This window comes from Falco rusticolus, chromosome 14 (genome assembly GCF_015220075.1).
Source record: "Falco rusticolus isolate bFalRus1 chromosome 14, bFalRus1.pri, whole genome shotgun sequence".
NCBI classification, from domain to species: Eukaryota; Metazoa; Chordata; class Aves; order Falconiformes; family Falconidae; genus Falco; species Falco rusticolus.
The window spans coordinates 22,719,875-22,742,687 of NC_051200.1; the positions used below are offsets into that span (position 1 = coordinate 22,719,875).

Sequence of the window (22,813 nt, forward strand, 5' to 3'; positions counted from 1 at the left end):
TTTTGTATGTCAGGCAAACATCTTGAAGCACTCGGTCAGTGGCTCCTCTGTGCTTAGGGGTCAAGTTCAAGCAGCAACAAGGGCTGAAAGCAGAGTCCCACCTCACGCCCCCACGCTACATCCTGTGGGACCCTCAGGCTGCAAATAGTCTCCAAAGACAAATAGATTCCCCAAAACAAGCTCAGGAGCCTAATGAAGTGCCGGGGTGGAGAAATGTGGGGTCCATTGTGTTGCAACGCAGTCCGGCAGGGAGGTGCAGGCATAGCAGGCAGGAGGATTTACCAGGCTCTGAATTGCACAAGTTTTAAGGAGCTGCTTTGCATTTCACATGAAAGCTCTTGCTTAAGTTAAATCAACCTCCTGTAGCTTTTAGTGGCGTTTCCACAAGCGGCCGACGGCACGCTGCCGAGTACAAACGGGGCTCCCCAAGAGCCCCCATGGCTTTGAGCTGGTGCCAGCTCCTGGCCAGCGCTGCCAGCACACCTGGGTCACCATTGCTCCGGCTTGTTGCAGCTCCGACGGGATGCACAGCCAGGATTTTGCAAGCTCCGCCGTGCTGGCTTGCCGGCATGGCGCAGCTTGCAAAATCTCAGCTGCACATCCCGTCGGAGGTTTGGCTGAGGCTTTTAAATGCGTTGCATTTTTGCCCAATCTTTTTTTTATGACTCTGCTACTAGCAATGTGGATCTTCTCCCGTATCTAGAAGTTTTTTCTATATGTGTAATGCAATCCTGCTTTCTTCCCAAGGCGGGAGGATCTCCCAAGAGATGGCCATAAAATCCCATTTATCTTTTTATTTCCCCATCCTAGTCTCCCATTGCAGCATCTTGGAGCCTGACTAGGGCTGGAGTAGAGATGCAGTGAGTGGGGTGCTCAGAGCATCCCTGTGGGGTCCCCCCTTTCTCCGGCAGCCGGCAGTGCCCTCTGCCCCCTCCATGGACCGTTTCTGACTTTAATTTCTCTTGACTCCTCTGCGCTTTGATGCGAGCCCCCTCAGTGCTGGGAGCCAGCAGCCGCTGCCAGCTGAACTTTGGCCCCTGGGTGGGCTGAGGATGCTCCTGTGATCTGGCTGTACCCTCTGTTGAGTAGCCCCAGGAGCTCTTTCTGCCAAGAAATAAAATAGCCAAAAAAACAAAGTCAAAAGTCTCCTGAGCAGACCACCCACGTGTTGTCTTTTTTTTTCTTCTTTTTTTTTTTCCCTTTTTTTTTTTTTTTTCCCCTTCCCCTCCCTCTCCCCAAGCTTTGCTGTGACACACAAAAGATTTTTTTTCTTCTTTTTCATTTGCTGGCGGCCCTAAGCTGGGGAAGCGATGCTGAAGCAGAGGGGAGCAGGGCAGCAGCAGGACGTGTGCCGCTTGGCCCCCACCTTCCCCAGGCGGCTGGAAAGCCTCTCTGCCAGAGCCAGGGGGCTTCCTGGGGTCCCTCCCCATTCAGGGCTGCTCCCCGCCTTCGCCTTGGATATGCCAAGCTTTGTTTGGGGCCACTTTTATCATGGAGGGACACAGCCCCAGCCCTGGGCTTAACAATGAAAAAAGCTTTTGAAAGAGAACGTAACCTCTCCCCGTCCTCTCCGAAGCCTTGCACTGGGCTCCCCCGCGCCAGCCCCAGGCTTTCATTAAAAGCGTCTTTTCTCCCAGGGCTGGGCAGGGGAAGGTGATGCTTCTTCCTAAGCCTTTTTATAAAGAACAAGATGTGGTAGCTCCTGGAATGAATTCTTGCTTTTTGCCCCAAAAGAAAGTCCTTTTGGGGGTTCTTGGCCAAGCACAAAGCTGCGGGCAGGCTGCTGGAAAGGTCGTTGGGGACCCCAGGGTGGCTTATACTTGCAGAGCTGTGTGTGGATGAGAGTGCTGCTGCCATTCCCTGGGCCAGCAAGGAGGGCTGGATCGCTCGCACCGTCCTCATTGAGGCAGAAGGTGCTTTTGGCTCATCAGCAGGCGTGTGATCGCTCCTCCCTTTGCCCCTGCAGAACTGGTAGAGAAGCTGGTTGCTTGTGAATGGCTGAAATGGGAAGGAAGAATGTGTCCAAGTGCTTAAAAATTATTTGTCCCATTGCTTTTTGGGCTAGCAGGAGCAAAAGGCAATGGGAAGATGAAAACTGAAGGCTGTTTTGGGAAGGTGCTGTCCTAGAGGTGGGCTGGGGGTCCAGCTTTGTGCCTGCAGGTCATCTGCCCCAGCTCTGAGAGCCTGACCGTGCCAACATTTCTCCTCAGCTTTGGTTTTTACCAATTTCTGATGATTCTCTCTGCTTCCTTGGTTGTCTGTGTCCCACTCAAGTAGCCTTCCCCCCGTCCCTGGTGTCTATGGTCTATGCTTCTGGGATGCTGGTGGGCAGCTCCAGGCTCCCCCCCCCCCCGCCCCCCAGCTTAGCCAGCCATGCCGGTTTGGCTCTCTCCACCTCCCCTCCTAATTCACTCCAGCTCTTAATTGCATTTGCTGCTACTCTTTGAACTTGCTCCAGTTTTACTATCTCTGGTAATGAGGTGCCTAGATAGAGATGCATTAATCCTGCTGTCCTGGCAGCGGGCGGGCGGCGTGAGGAGGAGCTGCCTGCGCTCCCAACCACGCAGGAGCTGTGGATGCGGCATGGCCGTGCCCTGTCTGTGCTGTGCCACGAGCTGCTCCTCAGCCCAGTGCTGGCTTCATCCCTGGGCATGGGTCTCCAGTTCGTTTGGTTTGGTGGCTGGGAGGCACTGGTGCCATGGAGAGCGCAGACCCTCAAGCAAAGCCTTTCCAGGCAGCTGTTTGCAGATGTGATGGGCAGTGCCTTGGCCAGCCAGTGCTGTGATGGTTTTCCAGATGGGATCTCTTGCCCACCCCTCTGCCAGGTCCCTGGTCATGGCCGCAGTGCCTCTCCTCTCCTGGGAGCCTGTTTAAGGCAAGGAGACCTCGTTTGATGAAAACGCTGAAGTAAAAGTGAGGCCCTGGTACATGTTTGCCCCATAAATCTAATACATTCGCTGTTTATTGTTAGTCTTTAAGCCCTTCAATCCATTTTTGATGTAATAATGTTCGTAATCCAATCTAATGCTTTTTGGCAGCAGGATTCAGTGAGACCAGATATATTACCCTGTTTCTTTAAACCTCTTGTCTTGCATTTCTGTTTTTAGATGCAATTAGACTTAACCTGGCAAGAATTATTTGTTGTAAACCATTGCTGCGTCTGCGATGTGGGCTTTGTCCCTGGACCTTCCTGCATCAGCATTTTTCTACAGCTTGCACTTCAGTGTGGAGAAAAGGGTCACCTATGTGCTGCCAACTGCCAAAATCATCCTCTTTTTTTTTTTTTTTTTTTTTTCTTTGGGACATGTTGCCATACTTGCTTTTCTGGCTGTGCTCCTCCAGCTTCCGAAATAGCTGTTTGGGAAGACTTTAGCTCACGCCAGCATGTGTGAGAGTGGCTGCGGAGCCACTTGAGCTTCTTTTCTGCAGCCCTTGGTATTTAATCATTTCCTCCTGGTTCCTTCTTCCCTGATGAGTGCCGTGCTGGCTGCCCATACCCGATGGGTGCTGTGCTGGGGGGGGGGCCAGGCGCAGCCCCCCAGGGCGGTTTGTCAGCCTGCCAGCTCTTTGCTGGCTTTCTTTGCTGATTGCATTTGAATGTGGCCACTTTCATGTGCTCCTCATCTTCCGTCCCACAACTTGTTTGGTGAAGATGAGTTGAAAGCAAAAGTGCCGTTTGATGCTGTGATGAGAGCTATGAACTTCTGCTGATAAAAACCAAATTAACCTGCTTCCTCATTCTTCACCCAAATGGGCTGGTGCTCTGTGGATGCACGCATCCTCATCCCAACAGCTTGCAATATACCTGCGGCAACACAGAAAGCCTGGGCAAAGCAAAGCCATCCTGGTGGCGTAACCATTTGGGTTTGGGGGCTGGCTTTCCTCTTCTGTCCCTGTCCTGCTGGGAGCTGGTGGCTGAGGGTGGATGAGACCCTCTGCCCGTGGGAGATGCTGTGTGGGAGCCGGCGGGCTTGCACTGTAGACAAACGGGTCTCTAACGGTGTCCCACTCCCAACTTCAAAGCCCGGGCGCTGGACATGTCAAACCCAAATAATGGCCCTTAGACAACACGCGGTTCCTTGTCTTGGAGGCTTGTCTGAAGACCGTGACCACAGTAAATGCGATTTTGTTGAGCCCTGTCCCTTAAGCCTCTGCCTCTTTTCTCTTCTCCTCCTCCCTCCTGACCTTTTCGGCTCAGCGCTGTCCCCGGACAGCCCCTGGCAGCTGATCTCATAGCTCAGCCTTTCACGGCTCTAATAGGGATGAAAAGCGCTATCAGAAAGGGCCAGTGTCCCGCACCCGGCCAGGAGGTAAATACCCAGCGCTTTGATCAGCTCCTGGGCCAGGGAGAGGGGGGCCCTGCCTGCAACAAAGACCGAGGCCGGGGTGCCGGTGCCCACTTAACTCTCTGGCTGCTGGGCAGCCCGGCCCCTGCCTGTACCCGGCAGGCAGCTGCCCGCAGCTCCGGCGTGGACAAGGGATCTGCCGGCTGCAGGGAGCCAGCCACCGGGCTGTGTCTGGCTGGGGAGTGGGCTGCCTGCATCCCAGGATGCTCTTCCCCAGGAGAAATGATTTCCAAGGGTGTCTCTTTAACTCTGACACGACCCATTAGCAGAAAATAAAACGTATTTAACTCCTCAGTGCTCCTGAAAACTGAGGTGACGTGCAGAGGTGACACGCAGCCTGGGCGATGGCAGCAAGGAGGTGACATCCAGCTGGCACCCGTGCATCGCCTCTCCACGTTGCTGGTGTAGGGTGCCTCCGTCTGTGTCCTGTCCCCCCCACAAAGTTGCTCCCCTTGCATCTGTGGTGGGGGGCCAGCGCTAAAACAGTCTGTTCGGTTTCATGGTGCATTACCATGGTTGTACCCCTGCCCCTGTCCCCTTCCTCCTCTTCCAGCCCCTGCTTCCCCCAGCACCTCTGCAACGGCGGGATACAGGGACCCCAGGGAACCTCCTGGAGCTGCAGGCGCACAGACCATGGGGACCCTGCTCTTTAGCGATGGTCATCTCCGAGGGCTTCCTCTGTAATGCTGGAAGAGATTAAAAGTTGGCTTCCTTTGAACTAAACTTCCAGTAGAGACCTGAGCTTTTCCCCTGGGGTGCCCGCTGTGCTCTGCTGTGCCCATACCTACGGTGCTTTCTTGCTGCCCAGGTGCTGGGAAGATGCTTGCAGGCACCTCCACAGCTCTGCCCCGGTGTGAAAGGCTGCATCGTGTGCTGGGCTGCTGGGCAATCACTGGGCTGTGCCAGCGCGGCGGAGGATGCTGCCTCTTGGGACCAAGAGCATGCTGGGGGCTCCAAAAAGCATCACCACGCTTGGACTGTGAGACGTGCAGGGTACAAGCGGGTTTGGCGTTAAGGAATTGCAATGCGCAGTCCTTCTCCATCCCTGATTTCTCATGACGGGTGTTTTGAATGCCACTCGACAGGCTGGCTGTGCTGGGGAGGGCTGCCCAGGTTGCGTGCGGCACCTTTAAGAGCCTGCCTTTCTGGGGAGAATTGGTTTTACTGCCATTTGAAGTTTCTTTGCCCTAGGAATGATGGTTTTTCTGCTGCTGCTGTGTAATGACTGTGCTCTTTGATCCCACCTGGCAGCATGGAGTTGGTGTTAACACAGCTAATTGAGAGCCAGCTGTGGTGGGCTGGCGGGGAGCAGTGGGGTCTGGGGGTGGCTGCTCACTGCTCTGCAGGGGGGGGCAGCCATGACCTGGGGGGCAGAGAGGCCCCTTCCTCCAGCCTTTACTCAGTGAGGGGGCAAGTCCTCATGTGGATAGTCGGCTTTATTTAGCATATGTTGGAAATGTCCGAATCCCGTAAGTCAGAGTGTTGCTGGAGACCATTAGGTCCACGTGCTGGTGTCCTCCTGGAGCAGAGGGCTGAGACCACCTGCTGGGGTCTTGCTGGGACCCGAGGGCGATGTGTCAGCTCTGCAGCTGGTGCCCTCTGGCTAGGGCAGCGTGGGTGCTGCCGTGCTTGCTGCCCGGGGAGCTGTGGGCACTGCTGTGCAGAGGTGTCCGGCGAGCCCCTCCTCGCTGCTGTGGGATGTGAGCCGAGGGGGATCCTGCTCCCAGCCGGGCTCAGTCCCTGAGCGGGTGCTGCACCGGTGGGTGCGTGGCAGCACGGCCGCTCCCCTGGCAGGAGCAGTGCCTGCGCTGACTCCATTCCCAGCTGTGGGGTTATTTGCAACTCTGAGCCAGGAGTTGCACCAATGTGAACTTCCCTGCTGCCGGCAGATTCCCGATGCTTATGCAAAGCTTACCTTTAATTGCAGTAGGGTTTCCTCCCAGCTGTCCCACAGCACACCCTGAGCTCCTGTCTGTCCCTCCCCACTGCCCTGCACCTCCTCGGCTCCCCATGCTCTCTCAGGCAGCTTGAACTTGCAGAAGATTTGCACGTGGATCAGCCTCCCTGGTCCCTGATAACTTTGATTTTTCTCTGAGCCGCCTCCATTCCGGCACCCGGGCAGCGAGGGTGTAGCCTAGGCTGAGCTGTTGCTGCAGCCACTGCCCACCTCCGTGCCGCATCTCACATGTGAGGAGCTGGTGTTTGGCATTGGCCTTGACGATGGGGGGGGTGGCACTGTCCCCCTGCGTGTCCCTCTCCATCCCCGTCACAACAGATTCCTCAGTCAGGGTCGCAGATGTTTTGCTACCTAACTGAAGAGATTTACACCCTGTTAAAATGCAGTAAGTGCTTTCCTCCTCTCCTGCTCCCAGCGGGGCCCACAAATGACTCTGGCAGAGCATCAGGTGGAGAATTACATGGCACTTTTTTTCTGACCTGTAAGCAGTTGCTTAGGGCTACTGCAGAAACTGTGCAAATAATCTTTCTCTTCCACTGACGCTCTTTTTTTTTGGAAGGGGGTGGGTAGACCTGCAGGCAAAGGCTTTATTGAGCGCCCTGGTCCCCCTCCAAGCTGTGTGGGGAGCGAGGCTGTGTGTGCTCCCCGGCATGGGATGGGGACACTGGGAGCTTGCACACTTTGTCTGCGCGGATGTCTCAGCAGCGTTGGTGCGAAAGGGCTTGCAAGCAAGCAGTGGTCTTGTAACCAAGAAGTGCAATGGAGCTGTGACTCTTAATTATGATGCTAATTAGGGTTGGCTATATTTTTTTTCCATCGGAAAGCTGTTTTAATGAGAAATCAGGGGTTTTATTTAAGCATTACTTGTGTTAAAGTGTCTTTTTTTCTATGTAGTGCTTCAAGGTTTGTTCTGTCACCCCAGGGAAGCACCCTTGACAGTCCCAAAGCAGTGCTTTGGTGTGGCAGTGGTGCTGTAGCACACGAGGATGAGTGTGGGTGTGTGGTGTCCTCCCTCCTGACACTCCTTTAACTTGGCTGGTGCTGCTGGACCCTGCCCTTCGCAAATGTAGCTGCTGTTTTTTACAAGGGATGGGGCTAATTTAGTAATTTTATTTATCTTTCTGGGCAGCTGACCCTGGCCAGGAGAAGGACGACTCCATCCCAGCTAGACCCAGTGCTGTCATTTTCAGTCCTGTTTCCAGAAGTGTGTTTGAACTTGGTGATTTTTCACATGAAGGTGTGTTTGCTGGAGCAGCAAGCGTGGGCTGGGATGTCTGGTTTCCCCAGGGTGTGTGACAAGTGGTCTGTCTTCTGCAGTCACACCGTGTGTCCCCACCTTGCCACATGCTTGGGGAGGATGGAGGTGAAGCCCTGGGTTCCTCTGCTGTGCCTTGGCCCTGGATGGCAGGAGAGGACCAGAGCAGCACACCAGGTTCTCCCTTCAGCAGCAAAAATCTGTAGGGTTTTGCAACAACACAAAATAAATACTATAGTAAATTCAGCCTGAATCGGCACCACGAGGTTGTTTCCTCATGCCTTGCTTTGGAGACCCACCAGGGCTTGGCCATAGCTGCTTGCTCCCCCTTGACGGAAGGGCTCAGTCCAAGGCTGTGGGATGGATGCTGGCATTTCCCTCCCCCGTGCAGCGTGAGTCATGTTGTTTTTATATATAACATCTATTTATTTAGCCAGGCGGTTCCAGGACTGAGTGCGCAGTGCTGGTGGGTGTTAGCATCCTCCTCCTCTCCAGCCGCACTTGGGTGCTCCAGGGCTTCCCAGAAGGTTGTGGCACTTCAAGGAACCAAAATCCCTGGCAAAACCCACAGCCATAAATGGGACCTTTGTAACTGGGTTTGCCGTGTGCCCCTCCAGCCCCGCACCCTGCTCAGCGTGGGTGTACGCTGGCAGATGGGCTGGTGCAGCTGCGCCCGCAGGAGGTGGGTTGGGAGTGTGCTGCGCTGCGGCGGCTCCGGCCATGCCGGCTGAGCCCTAAGAGCCACTTCTGCTCGCAGCTCCCTGCTGCTCCAGGGTCTTGAGGCCATCAGCAAAAATGGAGCCGTGGGCTGGAGGGGGCTGTGGAGGCAATCTGCCTGCGCCCATGAAGCGGTCTGTAGCGGTGGAAGGCTTCATGGCTGTGCCAGAGGAACAGTGTGGCCATGAACCTTGGCATGCCACCACCCAGTGGGCACTGGTGTGGGTCCTGCTGCTGCTTCTCCAGCAGCCTGCAGTGGTCAACACTCGGTTCCGTGGGCGCAATGTGCCAGGACCCCTGTTCATCCCTGTGGGAGGGGAGGACACGAGCTCTGTGTCCCTTCCGTGCTGTTTCCTTGACCTCAAGAGCTGCCGTGCTGCAGGCGGAGGGAACCTGGTACGGATTGCTGTGACATGAGGAGGGCTTGGTGCTTGGAAACCCCAGCAGCCCTGGGATGGGCTGTTTTCTAGCAAACACCCACATATTTCTCTGAGTGATTTGTGGTTTTGGGACCTTGAGACAGTAAACCCTGAGGAGCAAAGAGGAGGATCCAGATAGTGAACAGGGAGGGTGTTGCTTCTGAAACTTTGGTTTGGGTCTTTGGAAGGTCAGAGCGGGAAGGTCGTGGTGCTTGCCCCCAGCTCTGAGGATCGCTGCGTGTTTCCCACCCCTTGGCAGCAGCCAGTGCCGTGCGTGGAGCAGCCCGGAGCAGAGGTTTTTCCTGCCAGAAGGGTTTCTTTGGGTAACGGAGTAGGGGATGGTGGCAGCTGCCAGGCAGGCAGGATCCCTGTTCACGGTGGTCGTCTCCTGGTGCCCACTGGAGATGGGCAGAAAGGTCCAGGGGCTGTGTGGGCTGTCTGCAGGCTGGCCCGCAATACCAGGCTCTTTTGCCTGTCCAGTATAGGTGTGGGGGGACGGAAGAATCCCAGTTGTCACTGTGGCATTGGTGGTCCTGGCTGGCTGCATGAGCCCAGCAGTGCCCTCTGATGCTGGGGCGGTGAGCTGGGGAGGGGGCAGCCCCTGCACCCCAAGCACCCGCAGGGTGTTTTTTCTTTCTGTAGCAGACTGGGAGGCTGGAGCAGCTCTTGAGCAGCCGGGAGGGTGTGTGAAACCCTAGCCTTGCACCTCCTGCAGCCGTTTAGGAACGGGACAGGGCTGGGCTGGCTAGCACACGCATTTCTGGGGCTTTAGGGCCCCTTCCCGCTGCAGCTGCCTCTGGGCTGGAAGGCTGCTGCTGGCCTCGCTGGCAGCGTGACAGCGTGGGGCTCGGCTCCCCCCGCGCAGCCCCTGCCCTTGCTCTGGCAGCTGACCCAGCGAATGTGCCGGAGCTGATGGAAAGGGCTCGGGGGTGGTGTGTGTGTGGGGGGAGCGGCGGGCTCGCCTCCCTTCAGCGGGGCCCAGCAAGGAAATAATAATAATATTAATAATAATGGTGATACCGTCAGCACAGGCTGTGTGCTGCCTCCCAGCTCAGCCGCAGAGGAGGAGAAGGGGCAGCCACCAAGCCCCCCAGGGTGGCTGTGTGTGGTGCAGCAGGCGGGTGCCTCTGCTCGGTGACTTGGAAGTGGCTCCATGGGTCCCCCCCGGAGTGCCAGCCCTGGCCAGGACGGGGGGAGGAAGGAGCCTGATGCCCAGGATGAGGCTGGGCACCAGTGCAGCACCCATACTGGTACACCACCCATACCAGCGTGGTGCTCGTACTAGTGCAGCACCCATCCCTCAGTACTGGGGGTGCATAAAACAACTTGAAAGACTTGGTGGATAGGGAAGGTGGTGTGAGCTAGATTTTCATTTTAAATAGAGTCTGGTTGTGGATTCGTGTGAGGGTCTGCTGGTGCGGTGTCTGAGCGCAGCGTGGATGTGTGAGGCACAACTTCAGGGCCATCCCTGGGTCTTTACCTGGGTCTTCGAGCCTGTTGTGAGTGTCCTGGCTGAGCTGTGGCTGCTCTGCACCGGCTGCCCCTCGGCAGGGTCGGTCGGGATCGGGCTCAGGCTGTGGGGGCACCCGGAGCCCTGGCAGGGAGCGGCGGTGGGTGCCGGCGGGATGCTGCTGCCTCCGCCTAAAGCCCTGCGGTGGAAACGTGAATCTTGGACAGGTCCGGGGGTGAGGGGGGATTGTGGGGAGGGTGTCCAGGCTGCATCCACGCAGCGCCTGGCTGCGTCTGGAGCAGGGCTGTGGTGCACAGATGGAAGAGTAATTAAGAATAATAAAAGGAAAGAGACTTGGATTCGCTACAGTCTCAGCACTTTAATTGTGCTTTGGGGCCCAAATCATAACGGAGTCCTGCTAGAGGGAATCCAGAAGAGAAACCAAACGTCTCGCTCTGTCCAGAGCTGACCATTTAAGAGACCCTTGCCTTCATCTGCTGCCAGGTATTACTTCCAGAGTCTCCCATCTGCCAAAACCCAAGTTCTCATTTGAATTATTTTTAGGGGAGGAAGAAAAGCTGCAGTGACAGTCTGAGTGCTAGCAGTGGGCAGGCAGGGTGTGACGCAGCGAGGACAGCACACTGCTGAAGGTAGAAACATGGGGTTGTTGGGACTCTCCTCCCCGCAGGGACATCTGTCCCAGATGGGTTGCATGTCACCGGGCTGGGACTTGGTGTTCTGCTGCTTTGATGCCTGAAGACCGGGATGAGTTGTGCCAGCAATTGGAGGTCTTGCCTGTGCTTCCATGAAGGCTGAGCATCTCTTCTAAACTGACAAGCAATTACATGGTTAATGGTATCAATGCTAAGTCCTCATCACTCAGCAGCCTGAGGCTTAATGCTTCATTAAGGCAAAGGCATCTAATAGCTCTCAGGGCTGGGAGCTGCCTTTTCTTTAAGCCTCAGTAGAAGTCATCTGTCCAGAGGCTGCTTTTGCTCTCCTGGTCCTGCAGCCAAACTGTTAAGTCCCGCCCAAATGGAAGCGGGGCAGGAAAATGCTCCGGTACACTCTGTGTTGCTGGGGCTGGCCAGATCGAGCCTCGCTGGTGTGGTGGAACCGCACGTTGCAAACGCGGCGTGTGGAGATCACGGCCATTGTTCGAGACCTGCCATGTCCTATTCCCTTGGCTATCCCCAGCTCCCTGCCTGTCTTTGTTCATCATCTTACAGCTCTGCATCATGCTCCTGCCCTGCAGCCATCCCTCCCAGGCTCAGGGCTGCCTCTCGCCTTTCACTGCAGCCCACTGTCATGCCTCTGGATTTAACATTTCTCTTCCCTGCGTTACCATCCATTTGTTGATGCTGGATTTCATCTGCCGTTGAGGATCAGTGGTGCCTCTGCCACCCTCCCGTGAGTGCAGCAGCAAGTACCGCAGGTGCTTTGGGCTCACCGCTCACCATGTGCCTCCTGGATCGCACGTCTCTGCTTGAGCAGTGCCGGCCAAATCGTCTGGCCTTCTGCTGGTGAATCTTACCCTGTGAAAGCCAGAAACAGAACGGGAGGATCAGCTCTCCATCTCTGACCTTGCAGTGGAGGACGATGGAGAAGCCTGCAAGTGCTGTCGCCGCAGCCCCCTGCCCATGTGCCCATGGGTCAGTGGGGACCCCCTGGCCGCAGCCCCCTGCCCACCTCTGGACCTGCTGCTTAGCAACACATCAGTCTGTCCTGTGTGTCTATATAAAACCCACCTGAAGTTGTACTCTTTTAACCGTTTGGATGAGATTTTGACTTTTGGAAGCCCGACCAGCTGTATGGAGTATCTTGCTTTGCTTTGCTTTGGCCCATTTTGGATCTATACAGAGTGTGGCAATGTGTGTCCTTGTTTCAAGAGGCTGTACTGGAGACTATCGCCATGGTTTTTGCAAGCGTTTTACCCTTTTAGCTGCCCCTTTTTATGTTGCCTCAGATAACTGTTTCATGCTGTTCCCTTTCAAAGCTGCTTTCTCCCCTCATCATCATTATGATCAGAACAAGAAGAGGCTTCTTGAACAAAGTCCTGTGTGCGGCATGGGAGGAAGGATGCTCAGCTGCATCCTCTTGTCCGTCCCTGCGACTCCAGCTGCCATTCCTCTGTCCTCTTTGGACCTTTAATATTTTTGTCGTATCTGAATGCAATGTCTCCGTCGTCATTTTGGACAAACTGCTCTTTCCTGTTACTACCATGTGCTTCACCTTTGCAGTATCTCCTGGTTCCTCACACTTGAGACATACTTTGTAAATCGTTCTGATCTAACTAGGTTGTTACCTTAAAAATAAGACCTCACGAGGTCTCGCTGGTTTTTACAGACTGCTCTGTTTTCCCCTGCTGCGCTGTGTTGCAGTGTGAATGGGTGAATTCTGTTTGAGATGGAGCAACCCCATGGCATGCTGCTAGGAAGCTGGGAAGCTGCTCATGCAAGTGCTTCAGGGCCATGAGCTGGGACGTATCGGCTTATTTCAATCCCAAACCAGTGCCTCTGGCCTGGGAGAACTGGGCTGCTGTGCCTTCTGCCGGAGTTGGCTCCATGAGGTGATTTTATGGGGAGTTTGAGCTCAGGCCCCTGCTGTTCAGGTTAAGCAGAGCTTGTGCTGTTAAGGGGCGTTTCTCTGCTTTCCCAGGCGTTTGCACTGGGATTTGTGCTGACAGTGCTCCTGTCAAAACACCCGCCAGCGAATCCCAGATGCGTGGATGTTAGCTCCGTCCAGGGAGCTGCTGGCAGGCGAAACCCCGCCACGGGAGAGGTGATACCTCAGCAAACGACCCAATGATTTTCTGATTAGTAAAACATTTGGTGGTGTTTCACACGAGAGCCTTGATTGCACAGAAGCGTTTGGACAGAGCCGATGGACTTTGAGCCTGCATTCCGGCATGATCCAGGCTCACTTGCCAGCATAGCCCAGCACTGAGTCCTCATCGAGGCCCCAGGGGTCCTGCTGTGGTAAAGGGAGGGCAGAAGGAAAAGAAAGACCTTGCACCGTAACCCGGCCTCTTCCCATCACCTCCCCAACACCCAGCAGGGTCTAATGGATTCATCTCCACTGACCACCAGTCACCCGCCTGCCCCAAACCCAGGGTTTTTGCGGGCTGGAGGCAGGAATTGGGCTGCACAGGCAACCTGAAACCCAGGGCTGAGTTTTGGCATTGAGGCTTGGGGTAGGTGTTGGCTGCGCTGCGCTGGCCAAATCCTGCTTTATTTCACTGCCTTGTCTGTAAAATTATCCCTGTAGCTTCGTGATTCTCCATTGCATCGCCTTTCCTGAGCCCTGCTCATGCCATATGCCATTGCTGTGCTCCTCCCAGGTTTTGTTGCTTCCCTGGGTGAATAAATCCCCATGCCTGGATTCAGTGGGGCACTGGGATGATTTGCGTTGGCCTGATGGAGGGAGGTACCGGCTTGAGAACCGTCCCTGGTGAGTGGGAAGAGCCAGCTGTGTGCCAGAGCCGCCCTGTGCCCGGCGCATCACCAGTCTGCTCACCACAGCATCATCGGGGAGCTTGCTGCAGCCAGTGGCCTGGGTTCTTTTGGGGTCAGAAGCCAGGTTTTTGAGTGTGTTTAACAGAATCTGCCATTTAGGTGCTTAATCCTGTAATCTGCTGGTTTTGGTTTTTTTCCTTGTGTGTTCCACCCTGTCCTGAGCCTTCCATGCTGTGGCAGAGCCTTGGCGGGCATGTGGGTGGGGGGTCTTTCCTGCGTGGTGGCAGTGGGAGATGTGCACTCCCTGTGCTCCTACAGGATTTGAAAGACTTAAAAATCTGTGCCGGCTAAAGCGAAAAGTTAATGTGAATTTAACTGACTTCTGCCCTGCAATTAAAGCCACGCAACCCCATTGGGGCTCTGAGTTTACATTCTTTACTGAGGCACAGTGTGTAATTATATATGTATAATTTAAACTGTGCATATGCATGTGTTCCTATTATACACCAAGGAGCAAAGGAAATTATCCAGGAATTAAAGGGGGAGAGGCGGGTGCAGGCACGGAGAATGGCTCACTTGTGTGGATGTGGCAGCAAGGGGAAGCTGGAGGGATCACATCCTCACCACTGCAAACATCTTTGGAGGGTGCAGAAAATGAGAACTCGCTGTATTAAACGCTTGTGGTGGGCTCCGGACTGGGACATGAAGAAGGTGCCTACAGTGGGGGGTCAGGAGTGAGCCCCCATGTTGAGAGGTGCCAAGCTCCTGCCAGGTCCCTCGTAGTGCCTGGGGACAGCAGGGACCTGCCCAGCAGTGCCCTTGCAGCTCCCAGGAGCCCTGCCTAATGTTCCCTCTTTTCTTACAGCCACTTCCAATGGGACGCTGGATGGCCTGGAAAACCGGGAAGGAGGGGTCTGCCAGACACGCTCCATGAAGATTGTCATGAAAGTGGGGCAGGGTGAGTCCCTCTGTGCCCTGGGGTCTGCTGGCACCGAAACACCTTCGCCCTGCAAAACGGCCCCTGAACCAGGACCCCTGACCTGCTCTGGTTAGGAAGGGGTCTGGGTTCTGGAGAAACAGAGGCCAGGTCAGCTGGTCCCGGGAGCCCGGGAGGCCCCCAGGATTAGTTCAGCAGAATTTCATTTTTGGATATTTTTTTTCCTCCCTTTTTTCTTTAGCCAATGCTTGCACATGTTTTGTGCATTGGATTAAAATGGAGTAATTGTTCTGTGTTACCTCCTGGTTTGTGTCCTGGTGGGAAGTTAGAGCAGTGCGGGACCCGTGAACCATGCAAGTGCATCGGCGGGGGAGTTGGCACAGCAAATGCCCCTGGGACTTGCTGGGCACCTGAGGGGGGGTTTGAGCTGGGCAGGCATTAGTGCTTGGGCTCAGCGTGGTCCCTGCAGCTCTCAGCAGTGGTGGCTGCCATGCTGTGGGGAGAACACTGGTCAGCAGTGGGGATGGGACAAACACCAAGGGACAGACATCATTGCTGCCGATGGTGCTGCTGTGGCAGAGTCTGGAGGTGGCCCCGCGACACCTCCCATCCCCAGCTGCCTGGTGCCTCCCAGCCCCAGCAATGCTCCCAGCTCATTTTGGCCCCCGACTCGGATGCACAGCTCCTGGTGGCTGCTTTTCATTATTGTTTTTTCATTTTGAGGCCAATATTTATAATAAACAGAAGAAGCAGTGCTACAGCCTTGGCAGGCTGCCTTCCCTTCCCTTCCTCCTGCTGCCCGTGCAAGAAATTTGCCCCAACCTGTGCACGGGAACTCAGAAAACATAAAAGTGGGGAGGGGGGGGTGGTCAGGTGGGGAAGCTGCTGCCCACAAGCCCTGAAGTAGCTCAGCCTCGCTCTGCTGCTCTTGGCATCCCCAGTTGCTCCTGCACCTCCCTTGCGCCCCGGGAGGGGGGCCAGCTGGGATTTCGGGGGCAGTTGTTCTTTAGGCAGAGGGGTGAGCTGCTGTTGTCCCAAGATGAATTGAGGCTTCTCATCCGTCCCTTCCCTCTCTGCAGATCCGAATGCAGTAATTCCAGAGCAGCTGACAACGAGTCGGCCAAGCAAGGAGTCCGACAACACCGTGAAAATCATCACGCAGAGCCCACGCAGCAAGGTCCCTGCCGTGGAGGAGCCCGGCAAGCCAGGTGAGTTTCGCTGGGGACAACACCCCAGGAGAGGGATGGGGGCTCTGCAGGGTTAGGAGGGTGGCAGGCAGCTGCTGCCGGCAGAGCGTCTGTGAGCTGGGCTTGTTACATGGATGCTGGGGATACTGGGGGCTCCAGAGCAAGGATCCAGATGGGTTCCCATAAGCGTTGCGCCTGTTCCTGCCAACCCCGCTGCTCACAGCATCTCCTCACCTCAGCCCTGCACCTTCTGGCTATGGACTGCTTGGGACATGGTGCAGACAGCCAGGCTGCGATGCAGAGCAGCTCGGGTTTGTTTTCCCAGCTCCGGTATGTCCTGGCAGGAGCTTTGCAGGGAAGTGCTGTTTCAGCACTCTCCTCCTCCTCCTCACTGCCCATCTGTTCTTCCGAGTACATCTGAGATGGCTTGGGGGAGGTGAGGTCCTCGAGTTTTTGAGCTGAGCCAGTGTGAAAGCCCTTTGAAGGTGATTTCCTGAGTTCCTGACCCTGCTGAGAGGAAAGTGAAATCAGATGATGTAGGGAAGAGTTGCTCTTTCTTCTCGCCCGGCATGGCCAGCCAAGTGCTCTCCCCTTGGGGGGCTGGGGCTTCCCCAGCTCGGGGGTCAGTAATCGGATATCACGGGGCTCCGGGTATCAGAACCCACTTTCACCAGGGCATCCAGGTCTGTTGCGGAGAGCGAAGGCTCCCAGGGTCCAAGCTGGTCATCACCCGGACGCAAGCAGCGCTCTGCTCCATTGCCTGGGAGATGGGAAAGGGGAGCAGCAATATAGGGTGGGGGAGAGGGTGCACGGTCCCTCCTCTGTGGGTGCCCAGGGTTCCTGCCCAGTGCCTGTGGGCTGGCCTGAATGGAATGTGTGGGTCTAACTGGAGTGGGAAGGTGGGGCAATGCTGCTGTCCCCTTGGAGGTGAAGAGGCTGCTCCCCTCCCCAGGCAGCACCAGGGGAAGGTGCTGTACCAGACTTTGGGGGCAGAGAGGGGCTCCAGTGGATGGCTTGCCCTCAGATGTGATCTGTGCGTGGATGGAGCACAGAACCAGCTGCGCAGAGCCCCCTGCAGAGAAGGGGCGCAGGCTGCCTGCCAGGGTCTGACGCCGCCTCCCCTTGCCTTGCAGGCTCTGTCAACCAGGACGGCCAGGAGACCCAAGGTCCCAGCGACGGCTTCTTGAGCTCCAAGGTGGCTGTCTTTGCAGCGATCGGTGCCGGCTGCGTCATCTTCATCCTCATCATCATCTTCCTCGTCGTCCTCCTGATCAAGATCCGCAAGCGGCACCGGAAGCACACGCAGCAGCGAGCTGCAGCCTTGTCCCTCAGCACCTTGGCCAGCCCGAAATGCAGCGGGAACGCGGGCTCTGAGCCCAGCGACATCATCATCCCCTTACGGACTACAGAGAACAACTACTGCCCACACTATGAGAAGGTGAGCGGGGACTACGGGCACCCCGTCTACATTGTCCAGGAGATGCCCCCCCAGAGCCCAGCCAACATTTACTACAAGGTGTGAGGAGCAGCCTGGGCAAGCCGCCGATGCAGGAGCACGGGAGTGCCGAGTGTGGGGGGCAGCCACCCCCCGGGTCTCCCCACGGGCGGTCTGGCGCCGGCAGGGAGGAAGCGAAACGAACCCCACGGCACGGCGCGGGGAGCAGCAGGGTCCGGCGCTGGAGAGCGGATGGCTCGCTCGCACGCTCGTGTGCTGATCCTCCCCTTTGTATTTAGTTTTGTAGTTCTCAGCTTTTGTAATCCCGAGACTCGAGGGTGAGCCTTCAGCATCCTCCTCTTCTTCTCCAGACTGTGGCCGGCCAGGGGGTGGGTGCCGTGCCTTCCGTGCTCACTTGGACTCCGCCGGCAAACCTGGAGACTCCACTTCCCCTTTTCATTTTGGGATTTCCCTTCGTCACCCCTATGTCCTTGCGTGAAGTGCCCGTGTGCCTGGCGCCGCATCGGCCGCCACTTGGGTCCCGGAGCCTGGACCGACGCTGGGGCCGTGGCGAGGAGCCGCGGTCCAAGGAGGAGTGAGCAGCCGTGGGGGGAGGAGGAGGATGCTTTGCCTAGGTGCCAAGATGCAGACAACTGTGCAGGGAGGAAGCTGGCAAACCCGATTTACTACTACTACTATTATTATTATTATAATTATTTTAATTTTTTGTAACAATTTTATTTTTGTGAATTCCGGGCGGGACTCCGGCCCGCCGCCTCCTTCCAGCACACCGGCCCGCCGGCCGTGGGGCAGACCCCGCTGCTCCCGCCGCTGCCCTTTTAAACTTTTGTGTTCGTAGCTGTTGACTCTTGTTTTAGTCTCTTTATAAAAAGAAAGAAAGAAAAAAAAAAATATCTATACCATGTCTGAAGCATTCAGTGCGCGAGAGTCCGGGTGCTCCTCCTGCCCCATGCGGAGCAGCAGCCTTGTCCCGGCAGCTCTTCCTGACCTCCGAGGGGGTCCCACTGCAGAGAAAAGCCTTTACTGAGGGGTTCCACCAGGCTGGGGCTGAGCCTGCTGGAACTGAAGCGGAGGGGGGCGGAAGGGCAGAGGGTAGCTGCAGCCCCCAGTCCCATTCCCCGGCTGGTGATGCTGCGGGTGGCAGTCCTTGGAAAGGAAAACTGGAAAACAAATGTTCCCGACCCGCAGCTCCTGCTGGGGGGCTGGGGGTGCCAGGCTGGAAGGCCCCTGGGAGGTGAGGTGTACCTCGGGCTGGCCGTGGCACCAGGCTTGGCTTGGCTGGGAGCTGAGCCGAAGGCTTCTCCACCCGCCTGATTTACCAGGACAACCTGGTGTCCATCTGCGGGACCTGCCTTTGGGGACCGGCCCCCAGCAGCGCCTGCCCCTGCCCACGGTGCTCCCGGCACAGGAACATCCCCCCGCTGTGCCCCCTCCCGGGGGTCGCGTAGCCTGGGCTCGCTCTGCCCTTGCCTTGCCCATCTCCTGCCCAAAACTGGAAGGGGTTGAGCCTTGCGCTCCTCTGGTGGGATCATTCTCAGATCCCTCTTCCCAGGAGGACCCACCAGCGCTGTAGGTGATGCCAGTGAGCGTGGTGGGGCTGACGGTGTCGTGCCACCTGCCTGTCCTCGGGCTGTCCCAGCCAGGGGGCCGGCGGCCACCCTCTCCTTCCTCGCTTTCTTTTCCTTTCAGAAGTAGCTGCTTTTGCTCAGGGAGCAAGCGTGGGGCAGGTGGTGCTGCTCTGCCAAGGTGGCTCGCCATGCTGCCAGCGGTAGGTTTGCAGTGGCACGGGGCTGCCTGGCCCGGTTTGTCCTCACCTGTCGCCAGGGCCCCGAAACCCGCGCTAGGAAGTGCCCAAAGAGCGAGAGAGCTGCTCTGCAAAAGTGCCTTGATGAGGAGTGGGCAGGGGCGGCAGGAGGGGCAGAGCAGGGGACAGTGAAACCCAGCAGCTCGGGTGCTGTGCTGGGGGTTTGGCTGTGGTCCTCAGTGGGATGGGAGCATCCCTTGGAGTCGCATTGTTGGTTTTTGTTTGTTGTTTTTTTTTAAAGGCAGGAGTTTGCGCTGGAGAGGAGCAGGCTGCCCAGGCTCTCCTCCCGCCCTCAGCATCCCAAGGCGAGGATGGCTTCCTGTGCCCAAAACCAGCTACTGTCCCTGGGAGAGAAGAGTCACAGCCGGTGCACCCCCTGCCCGGCTCTCGTCCCTGCTCCCCCGGCCCCCACTGCCACAGCCCCCCTGTGCAGCACCTTTCAGCCCCCTCTCCGCAGCATTTGTGCCAGCACTGCCCACCCTGGGCTGCTGCTGAAGGGCCGGGAGCCACCCCAGCTGGGACCCTATGCTCCCTGCCGGGCACTGGGGTCTGCTTTCAAAAATCACGGAAAACGTTGTCTTAAAGAAAATCCCCCTTTCCCTCACTGGTGCCCTTTTCCATCTGCCAAGTCCTGACCTGCAGTTCCCAAAATGGGCACAGCCCCAGCTGGGCGGTGGTGGCAGCGGTGACGGTGGCGGTGGAAGATGCTTTATCAACTGGGAGATTCTTCCCGCAGCCCAGGGAGCGGCAGCTGGCGTTGAGGAGGCAGTTGGGGCATGATTGAGTTTTGGTTTGGTTTTGGAGGAGAAGGGGCAGATTCTGGCCTTGGGTTGTACCAGAATCAAACTGATGGCGCTGGGTTGCTTCCCATGGTGGCTCCCCTGGCATGGTGGCTGTCCCCAGCTGGGCTGCAGCTCCGCGGCCCCGTCAGCTCCACTCCTGTTGCTGGGGGCAGCTGAGAAACCTTGTAAATATGTGAAGAAAGGGTGAAATCTGAACTCTTGGTTTTTGCTGAGCACCTCGGTCTGCTGGGTCCTGAAATGGAGTGTGTCCATTTGGTTCTTTTCATTGAAAGCATTGAAGTTTGGTTGTTTTTTTCTTTTTTTTTTTTTTTTTTTTTTTTTTTGGCCCCCTCCCCCTCCCGTCCCCCCCCCTCCTTTTGTTTGTGTAAATACTAGTCTTTTTTGGAAGAAATAATGTAAAGATGTTTTGTATAAACTCTGAATTATTTTCTGGTTGCTTTTTCTTAGAAAAACAAACAAGAACTAAAAAAAAAAAAAAAAAAGAAAAAAAACCACAAGAACGGGTGTAAAACATTGTCATACTGTGCTCAGCCCTGGAGCTGCCCCGTGGGGCTGTGCTGGTGTGCAGGTGCCACCGGGCAGAATGGCTGTGGAGGGGCTTGGCCGCCCCTGGGGGGGGTCAGGTCAGGGTAGGGGCCGTGCCCTCAATATAATGCAGGATCTGCCGGGCGCCAAGCAGAGAGCGAGGCCGGGAGCACCGGCTCTGTGCCCGCCACAGGGTTGGACCTGGCTAATTCCCAGCGAGTTTCTGGCTGCCCTGGGTCTGGGCAGAGCTTTCAGCCCCGGCCTGGTCACGGGCAAGAGACTTGGTAACATGGGGTGAGCTAAAGGAGCACCAAATTTATCTCCTTTTTGTAATCTTTAACCAAAAAACCACCCAAACCTCAGGATGTATAACTCGGTGCAGCATCCTGAGATCCTGATCCGCTTTTCCAGACCTGTGGAGCTGCTCTTGTTGCAGATCCTTTTTGCCCGTTATCCCTATTTTCCAGTTGCCAATGACAAGCACCCCGTAGCCCAATCTCTGCTTGGTGCCTGGCTCGGGGTGGCTCGCTCCTCTCCAGCAGCCCCCACATTTTGTGCCAAGGGTCCCTGCCCTCAGGGAGGTGGCCGTACCCACTGAAGCCATCTCTGGTGTCACCGTCATGCCTGGCAGCTGGAAGGCAGCTGGAAGCTCCTTGTAGTTTCAGTTGCCCACAGGAGCCCGGGCAGTTATCTGAGAATCCGCATTATATCAGCAGGGAGTGACTGGGGGCTGCCACAGCCTCTGCTGCCCTGGGGGGGTTGGAGGTGCTGGAGCAGGGCTGGTCCTCCCTCCCTCCGTCCCGGCTGCGCTGCGCACCAGCACACACGCTCCCACATTTCAGAGCTGTGACCACATCTACATCCCACAGTGTCGCATCCGCACCCTCGCCGTGGTCCCGCATCCCGAGGTGGGGAAAGTCCCAGCGTTCCTGGGCGGCTCAGCATCGCGCGATCAACCAGCCGTGGGGCTGCTGCCCCAACCCCGTGCCTGGCTGCCCTTGCTACGGTGCTGGCACCACTGGACCATCCGGGCTGCTGGATTTCTCTTGTCCGTCCTCTGAGAGGTGGATTTGGACTTGGAGCCCGGATGCAGCTGGTCCCGCTGCCGGTGCAGGGCACGTGGGATGGGGACTTCGGCCAAGGGCTGGGAATCGCCGCTGGTGGGCAGCAGGAGCAGTTTGGGCACCTCACAGCTCGGTGGTGCACGGGGACGCTGGGGCTTCAGCTGTGGCACGGAGGGAATGAGGACCCTCGGTGCCAGGACCTCTTCGGGGGGTGGCTGGTCCCCAGGCTGCTTCAGGGGCATATCCCAGAGTGGGACTCCGCAATCCCACGCTGGTTGATCGTCCTTGGCTCCCGGTAGGGCTCTGGCAGTGCTGGGCATCGGGGTCCCGTCGGCCGTGCTCCCCGGCGCTGCAGACTTTTCTTTCTTGGTGTCATGTTCCTCTTTTTGATTCCTTTTGCCTTCTCCCTGGCTCTCCCGCCCAGTAGCATATCATCGGCATCGGTAACCAGCTCTGTGGCATCTGAACTCCATGGAGCCATGATGGAACCTGATATATTGTTAAATAAAAGGGTTTTTTTCCTATGGAAAGCTGGCTGTGTCCTGTGTGCTTTTTTGCTGCCCCAGGTTGTCTGTTGAAATTGCAGCCTGGTCTGAAGAGATCTGGGACAAGTTAGTTCACACAGTTCATCGCCGGCTTTTTCTGCTGGTGTCGGAGGGAGCTGTTGGGTTCGTTTTGGTCAGCTTTAAAAATTTGGAGATTTTTGTCCAATAGTTTCAGCATCTCACATGGCCCCAGTGACTGGATGGACCTAGGGCTGGATACGGATGGATATGGTTGGATACTCAACGGATACAGTTGCATTTGATGATCTTAAAGCTCTTTTTCCAACCTCAGTGAGTTTACGATTCTGTGGCTCTGTCCCTGCAGCTGGAGGTTCCTCCGAGGCCATCAGCTCCCCTGGGTGCATGCCCCCTGCCTTGCTCCTGGGAGCAGAGCTGCCTGCCCAGCCACTGTGCCAGCACGGTCCCTGGGCTCGTGGGGTGCCCGGTGGCCCCCATCCCCCGGGAGCTCGAGGGACTGCCTCTGCCCTGGGGAGCAGGCAGAGCCTCACAGGAGCTCTTTGTGGACGGCTCAAGGCAGTCATGTTCGTCCCATCTGGTGATTGATACTTATTTAGTCACTCCTCAATGTACCTTCATTTGATAAGTTATTAAAAAGTAATTTTAGGAAATGGGATGGTAATAAATCCTTAACAGATGGTGCTTTTGCTGGCTCCAAAATGGGCTCCACCACAGTCATTGCTCTTGCTTTTTATAACCAGCTTTCCTATGGCATTTTGCCTCGCTATAAAGTACCACGCAACGCAGGACACTGAATGAGAAGTGGGGAGTGGATGGGGAACGCTTGGTGAGAGTCTGTCCAGCCATGTTGCTCAGCCCAGAGCCTGGATTTCTGATTTTGCTGGACTTTGGACATCTCTTTGCTGCAGGGATAG

The 22,813-nt window shown here is 56.4% G+C and overlaps 1 protein-coding gene across 1 annotated transcript in view; it reads left to right on the forward strand.

Moving 5' to 3' along the window:
- EFNB1 (ephrin B1) overlaps positions 1-21,905 on the forward strand; it is a 54,784-nt gene extending 32,879 nt beyond the window's left edge. The window contains exons 3-5 of the mRNA XM_037408311.1: positions 14,465-14,557; positions 15,616-15,744; positions 16,857-21,905. Of these exons, the coding sequence (XP_037264208.1) occupies positions 14,465-14,557; positions 15,616-15,744; positions 16,857-17,245 (611 nt within the window). The 3' untranslated portion in view covers positions 17,246-21,905. The remainder of the gene's footprint in view (positions 1-14,464; positions 14,558-15,615; positions 15,745-16,856) is intronic.
- The last annotated feature ends 908 nt before the right edge of the window (positions 21,906-22,813 follow it).